We start from the raw sequence: 8,398 nt of genomic DNA, 5'->3' as shown, positions 1-8,398 counted from the left end.
ACAATTATCACCTCCCTTGAAAAGAGGAGTTACATTAACTAACTTCCAATCCTCTGATATCTGCCCACTATTCAAGGACTGAACAAAAAATAGTAGCAAGTGGCTCACATATCCAATCTTTAACATCCTTCAAAACCCTTGGGAAAATATTATCTTCCCCAGGAGCCTTATCATTTTTTTAAACTTTACAATTTTTTCTTAACCAGCTCAGAATTAATGCATTCATCTTATTTTGTCTCATTTCCATTTATGTGGAATACTGCTTAAATCTTCATTTGTAAAAACCAAAGAAAAAGTAAAATTTAATAACCCAGCCATCTCATAATCATCAGATAATGGCCTTCCTTTGTCATCCCTCAAGGGTCCTATCCCTCTCCGAACATTTTGTTTCCCCTTAATGTATTTAAAGAAAACCTTATTGTTAATTTTTTACATTTTCAGCCAACTTTTTCTGATACATCCTTTTTGATGTCCTAATTTCTTGTTTCACCAACTTTCTTGATCTTCTATAATCTTCTAAGTCTCCTGTCATAGCAGTTAATTTAAATTTCTTAAATTTATGATGCTTTTCTTTAATCTTATTTCTTAAACTCTTTGTGAGCCAACCTGGTTTTTTACTTGTAGATACCCTTTTTTTTCTATTAGGAATATGTTTATATATTGATATATTTAAAAATTTATCTGTAAAAATTTTCCACATCTGATCAGTGTCTCCATATAACTCAGCTGCCCAATTCACAACACATAACTTTTGTTGCATCCCTTCAAAATTTGCTTTTTGAAATTTGTAACCCAAATATCATTATTCCTTACCTCCATATGTAGCAAAACATTGAACCTAATAGAGCAATGATAATTTGCACCCAGATGTTCCCCAGTTTCCACTCTCTCAATCATTTCTGTATTTGAGGTTAACAATAAATCTAAAATAGCATTTTTCTAGTTGGTTTCTTGACTAACTGGTGAAGAAAGCCATCCTGAACAGTTTCCAAAAACCTTTCTCTCTCATGATTTGCTTCTAGAATTTCCCAATCTATGTGCCTGAAATTAAAATCACCCATAATTATGACTTCATTAACAGCTGAAATCTTAATCTCATTGTAAAGTTTCTCACAAATTTCATCAGTATCATTTGGTGGTCTGTAACAGCTTCCAACTAAAAGCCTTTTCCCTTTTATATTCACTAATAGAAACCCAAATGGATTTAATCACTTTGCTATTATCTTTGATATCCTCAGCTTCAACAGAATGAACTCACATTTTGCATATAAAGCCATTCCTCCTCCCCTCTTCAATATTCTATCCCTATTAAATAGCCTGTAACCCCATATTTCAAAAAAAATTTCTGTCATCAAAATCACCTATGTTTAACCATGTTTCAGTTATTCCCATTATATCAAAATCCTCCATTCCTACTAGTGCTCTAAAGTCATCTATTTTATTTCTTATACTTATCGCATTGCAATAGTAACAATTAAGCCTATCCTTATAACTATTCTATACTCATTTCCTATGCTAAACTTTTCTCTGCCTCTTATTCTTTTTGCATTCAGTTTTGTCTAGCCCTCACCACTGTCTAGTCCTAGTTTAAAACTTCCCTTACAGTTGAGTTAATACCCTTAGCAAACAAGCCAGCCCCTACTCTATTTAAATGTAAACCATCCATTGCAAAAAGCACTCTTCTCCCACTGATCCCACAAGTCCAACCAGACAATCTGCTCATCCTTACATACTAACCTAACCCTAGCATTTAGCCCTAATGAACTACTTACAATTTCATCCTTACAGTTAATTCTGGGCAGTATCCCTGACAAAATTAAGTTATGACCATTTCTTATAAGTGCCTTTATCAACCCCTTTTACTTATTAATTAGCTCCTCTGACCTACCTTTCCCTACATCATTAGCCCCTACATGCACTACAAAAACTCCATCTCTGCTAGCCCCCTTTTGTTATATCTCTTATTCTATCAGTTATATCCTCCACCTGTGCCCCTGGGTAACATAATCTGATTATTTTCTTCCTATTTACTCCACAGACTATCATATCCACATGCCTTATCAAGGAATCACCTATAACTATAACCTGCTTATCATCCACATCCTTCTCTGATCGTTTCATTTTCCTTCCCTCCAATAGTTCCCCATCTGCAGAAGCCAAGGGCTGAAATTTGTTGCTCAACAGAATAGGCTCATTATAACTAAATTCACCACTTTTAGCCCTAACAGTACTCTTTATAACTTCCTTAAAGTCATTGTTAGCTAATATATTGTTACGACAGCGGAAGTCACGTGATGCTGGGAGCATGCGTGACTGAATTTCTCGAATTATCGGGGAAGCACGAGTATGTTCGAGAGATGCCTCTTTGTTAGTATATAAGCCTGGCAGAGAAAAGCCAGGGGATAGTTAATCGAACAATAGTTATGGTAATTTACAATTCTATTTCGAGTTAGTGTGTGTTTTGCACTCGTAGAGAGCGAAGTTATTGAGACTGTGAATCGCTGTGATTTATAGCGTGTATTATAAAAGTTGTTAAGTTTAAAGTGACGAGAAACATACTGACTGTGGAATTACTGTGTACTAAAAGTTTGTATCAAGAAAGAATAAACTGGTTTAATCAAGAAAGAACTTTTATCGCTGAACTTCCTCGAAAAGAATTTCTACCGGACATTAACAAACAAGCAGATATGCAACAATATCCTTTGCATGTAAAAGCTCAAGTTCCTGCTGAAATCCTGCTGCTATTTCCCACAATCTACACTTAAATTTATCTATTGCATCTACATTAATCACGATTTCCTCTAACTTTTCCTCCAACCTACAAACTCTACATAAAAACTGTACATCTTAATTATTTGGCCTACAGATTCAAAGTTTCTATCAAAGTTAAGATTAACAATATATTTGAATTATTTAACTCGTTTATATTTAGTGAGAAATCTAATTGGACTGTAAGTTATAGTACATTGTATTCTTTGTGTATGTTGTTACTTTGTTCTCTCAACTGATTATCTGAATTACAAATTAAGTAAAATAATATCAGGAATCCTACCAAAAATTAGTTAACTTCATTGAGACTTTGAGATTTTGATTGTAAAAGATATAAGTTTCACATAAGTACTAATTCTTGTTTTTTTATGTATGTTTTCATTTTTTGTTATAAAAGTAATTAACATTTAAAACTTAGAAACTTATCAGGTTAGGTAAGAAAAAAAATTAAATTATTGGTTTTAAGTTTCTCTGCAAAGTATGCACTAGAGAAGCTTGTGTATTATGTTATGCAATACTTCATTTACTGTAACTTGAGCTATGTACTCCTAACTTGAACTCAGCACTTCCCAGGTGTTTGATAGGTTTGTTACACAAGTTTAGTATTTAGATATGGTTCAAAGTGCAATACAACAATAAAATTACATGAAAACTGATATAAAATGAGGCTGTTTAGGATGTATAACTGTAACTGTCAGTCACAATATGAAATCATTCTAGAAATAAAAAAAAATACTTGAGATTCATTTTGTAACTTTTCATTTTACACTACATTGTTGATATGACTACAGTTAGTATTAGACAAAATATAAAGCTTTATTGAAAACAAAAAACATATTATATTCATTTATTAGGTAATGGAAATAAATAATGAAAACTGTATGATGAAAGGAGTATTTTTATTGTTAACATGAAAACCACCTTGCACTCAAGACTGATCAGTCTGAATCACACTGCTTCCATAAATTCCCAGGCAAACCTTTTGTAAAATACTTTATCATAATTATGATTTTTTCTCAAACTTTCTTACTTATTAGCACTGGGTTAATATTTACATGATTCTGACAAATTCCTATATTTACAATAAATGCTCAGGGTTAGAAGTATTCAGTACCTTTACTTGTACAAACAGAAGAAAAGATTGATAAGCTCAGCCATCTCATAGTCTTCAATAAAAACCTTGCCATCAACAACAACATTTATGGGCCTAATTCCCATTCTAACATTTTACCTACCTTTAATATTCTTAAAAGAGATAGTTGTAATTAGTTATAAGATGATGAGGCAGCTGTTTCTAATAAGCAATTTCCTAATTTCTTTTTTTTAATCAAATTCCTAGCTTTGCTAAACTTCTATACCTCTTCCAACCCATATGTCAATTTCAACTTCTTAAACTTATGGCATTTATCCATGATTTCCCCTTTAGTGAGTTAAAGTGTTACTTTTATGTATGACCTTCTCTGTTAATAGTTATGCCTATTCTTTTTTTTAATTTTACTTTTTAACTATAACTGTTACTTATTTCAAATGTAGTGTTGAAAAAAATATTCATAACATTCATAAATTGTTAACTAATGACAAATACACAATTAAAAATATAATTCTGAACAATACAAGTAGTGTAGGAACAAAGCATAGAAGTAAATTTGATGACGAGGAACTCACTTTGAGACTAATAATGGCTGATGATGACAAATTATTACTATTGTAATGTTAGAAGTATAAGAAATAAAACAGATGATTTTAGAGCACATGGTTGGAACAGGTGATTTTTATATAACTGTAATAACTGAAACAATTTTCAGTGTAGACAATTTTAATGACAGAAATTTCTTTGAAATACAAGGTTATAGATTATTTAATAGGAATAGAATACTAAAGAGAAAAAAGGAACAGGAGAATGGCTTTACATATAAAATAGGAGTTATATCCTGTTGACATTGAGAATATCAAAGACAATAGCAAAGTGATTGAATCTATTTAGGGGGGATGCTTTCAGTTGAAAGTTGTCTTAAACAACCAGAGGAAACTGAGGAATTAATGAGAAACTCGGTGAGATTAAGATTTCAACTGTTACTGAAACCATAATTATGGGAGGGAGATTTTAATTTTAGACATAAGATATTGGGAGATTTAATGACGAGGAACTCATCTTTTAAAAAATAAAAGTTTGGAGATGGCTTAAATGGGTAATAAAGAAAACTTTATTATAAATGTACATATCCAAACTTTTACATCAGGAAATATTAGTCAAACCATGAAAGTTTTTTAATTGTTTAGATTGGTTTTCTTCACCAATTTGTCTGGTGAACCTACTAAGAACAGTTATTTTAGATTTATTGTAAATTGATGATGCAGAAATAGTTGAGAAGATGGAGACTGTGTAACATCAGAGTGCAAGTGATCATTGCTCAATTAGGTTTGATGTTCTACTGCAATGGAGGTCACAAACAATGTAATTTTGGTTATAAATTTCAAAAAAATAAACTTGAATTGGGCAACTGAATTAATTCAAGATATTGGACAAAGGTGGTAAAGTTTCAAAATGTATAAGAATATAAAACAGACATGTTCCTTATACAGTTATAGAAAAGAAAAGAAAAGGTTGGCTACAAGTAAAAGGCTTAGCTTTAAGAAGTCAAAATTGACTGCTATGATAGGAGACTCACAGAATTATAAAAGATCAAGAGAATTGGTCAAACAGGAAATTAGTGTATTTGAAACAGTTGTGAACAAAAAAAAATAATTAGCAAAATGGATTTACTTAAATACATTATGAGTAAGCAAAATGTTAGAATGGAAGTAGGGACTTTAAAGATGATAGAGGAAGGCTCATAATCCGATGATTAATCAGATGGATAGATTATTAAATTCCACTTTTGAATCATTTTTTTACTAATGAAGATTTAAGCAACATTCCTCATCCTCAACAGATGCTAGATGGCAAAAAAATTGAACAAGATCATTACATTAACTCTGAGCTTGTATGAAAAAGATGGGAAGTTTAAAGAATGATAAAGCTACTAGGCCTGAGAATATTTCATCAAAAGGAAGTTAAGGACTGGGTATGTAAACCACTTGTTACTATTTTTTTGTAAGTTCTTGAATACTGGGTAGGTGCCACAAAATTGAAATTTGGCTTATGTTACTCCTCTTTACAAGGAAGGTGATAAAAAAAATTGCCCTGGTAATTACAGGCCTATTAGTCTTACATGAATAATGGGAAAACATTTTTGAAAATTAATAAAAAAAAAAGACTTCTTAAAAAATGATCTCTATCACTACGCAGTACAGGTTGGCTCATTCAATAGAAGTAAGCAGTGAGTTGTTACATATATGGAGTTCAGACAAATTGTATTAATGTCATAATTGTAGTATCTCAGAGCTCAGTGTTAGGACCTTTGCTCTTTTTGATTTATGACAATGACATTGATGAAGAAATGGTTACTAAATTATTCAAATTTGTTGATGACATTGAGGTTTTGGGTGTTGCTGGCTGTGAGGATGCTGCTGCTGCTGCTTTACAAAAAAGATTTAGATAATCTGATGAGCTGGGCAAACAAGTGACAAGTGGTTTTTAATTATAAGAAATGCAAAGTAATGCATCTGGGATAAATTGTGAATTTTGAGTATAATTTTGATTAGAGTAAACTTAACTATTTAACAGTTATGAATTAAAAGTATGTTGGTGTTCTGGCTGATCAGTCTTTTAAGCCATTTAAGTAATGTAGTTTTGTGGCAAAATTGTATTTTAGGTTATATCTACAGAAATACTGAATGGAAGTCTAAAAGAGGTTATAATCTCATTGTATAGGTCATTGGTTAGACCACGTATGGAGTATTGTGTTCAGTCTTGATCTCCTTGTTCTAGGAAGGGTACTGAATTGTTGGAAAGGTTCAGAGGACAGATATTTGGAAAATGCCTGCAATTCAAAGGTTGTAATATGAAGAAAAGGTTCAAATCTCTTAAACTGAAATTGAACAGTTAGTGGGGTTCTTTTAGAAGTATCTTTTTGAGATTGTTAAGAGATTTGATAATGGTGATTCATCACAACTTAGTAATGATAATGGTAGGACTAGAAAATACAAGTATAAATTGTGGCATGATACGAAACATCTTCAGCTAAGATGTTTATATTTTCTAAATTGGTGATTGGCCTTTGGAATGGGTTACCTTCAAGTGGTGGATGTAGTAAACTAAAGTTATGAGGAGTTTGATGAATATTTAAATATCATATTATATACAGTGTATAGAACAGTCTAGGTGGGCCAAAAGATTCCTTGGCCCTTGCTGTCCTTAAAAAAAAAAGAAGTTAAATTTCTGTTAAGCTCTAAATTATGGGTGCGAGCTTAAAACATGAACTTCAGCTTAAGCCAGTATTTAAAAAAAACAAAAAGCTTTATTTTACCTAGGTAATAGTACAAGACATATATCATTATAAACCCATTAACTGCGGCAGGAGCAGCTCAGTTGTCGTTTTCTGACTCACAGATAAAACTGAGTTGCCATCAATCACAATAAAACGGTAATTTTCGTCATTCGCATACAGTTATAGTTATATATGTGCGACTGACGGATATTTCCGTCATTCGCAGCTGAGCCATAGAACTTCAATGACGGAAATATCCGTCATCCGCAGTTAATGGGTTAATATCAATTTATTATAATATAAATATAAAAAATTTATATTAATAACATACCTTTGATTTGTGTGAAGGCTGTATCACTAGTACTATTACTAGTATTAGGAATAGTAAGATTCCTTGTAGGAAGGTGTTCGTTCCAGCACCTGCTACCATAACGACAGTTTCCTTGTAAATAAAATCGACAAATAACCATTACGGACTTAAAGTATATTTTCTAATGGCCTCAAATAATGTTTATACATATACACGAATAGTTAATATAATATTCTAATGTAACCGACTACCCTTAAGCTCAAAAGATTAGCTTAATAGTAATAATACTAGTACTAGATCGGAGTAGAACACAGCTGCCGAGAATTGTCCAGTTGCCATAGCCGCTCTAGTGGTGGTTTTGAACTAGCAGCTACTGACCACTGTCAGTTGAGAAATAATTATCAATAACTCATCAAACCAAACTACAAATATAGGTCAGAACTAAAAGTTAACCCACTGATTTATACATATGACTTAATATACCATCTGTGAGGAATTATCTTTATTTTTCCTTCAAATGGAGCGTCTGTTAGCACATATTTATTACAAATTAATATTATTTTATCAATATTATAATTACGCACTTATTACATTACACATGTGTGTGTTTTCTCATAGCAAAACTACATCGGGTTATCTGTTGTGTCCCCCGAGGGGAATCGAGCATCTGATTTTAGCGTTTCAATCCGGAGACTTTCCGCTGTTTCAGCGGGGGACTACATTATACACGGATCTTCTATTCATAATAACTGACAAGTTTCCTATTGATATTTTGTCTAAACGTAAACTAGGTGTATAATGTAACTCTCAAGTACTTTTTAAACTTGTACGAGGTGTTTATTGCTGAACGGCTTGTGGTATTGTGTTATGCTTTAAAATAATTGTAAACCTGAACATAGAGGTCAGTGTTGCTAAGTCTAGCGAGACAAATATGTGGCATTGTCGCTCA

At 32.1% G+C, this 8,398-nt stretch overlaps 1 protein-coding gene across 2 annotated transcripts in view; it reads right to left on the bottom strand.

The window, feature by feature from the left end:
- The window catches only part of LOC106464079 (nucleoporin-like protein 2), a 106,493-nt gene extending 98,701 nt beyond the window's left edge, over nucleotides 1-7,792 (bottom strand). For both annotated transcript variants that reach the window (XM_013924191.2, XM_022391742.1), the window contains exon 1: nucleotides 7,471-7,792. In XM_013924191.2, the coding sequence (XP_013779645.1) occupies nucleotides 7,471-7,609 (139 nt within the window). In that variant the 5' untranslated portion in view covers nucleotides 7,610-7,792. The remainder of the gene's footprint in view (nucleotides 1-7,470) is intronic.
- Between the last annotated feature and the right edge of the window lie 606 nt (nucleotides 7,793-8,398).

Source organism: Limulus polyphemus, unplaced genomic scaffold, assembly GCF_000517525.1.
Source record: "Limulus polyphemus unplaced genomic scaffold, Limulus_polyphemus-2.1.2 Scaffold1557, whole genome shotgun sequence".
Classification (NCBI taxonomy): domain Eukaryota; kingdom Metazoa; phylum Arthropoda; class Merostomata; order Xiphosura; family Limulidae; genus Limulus; species Limulus polyphemus.
The sequence above is the reverse complement of the archived record's forward strand: the minus strand, read 5'-3'. Positions and strand labels throughout refer to the sequence as shown.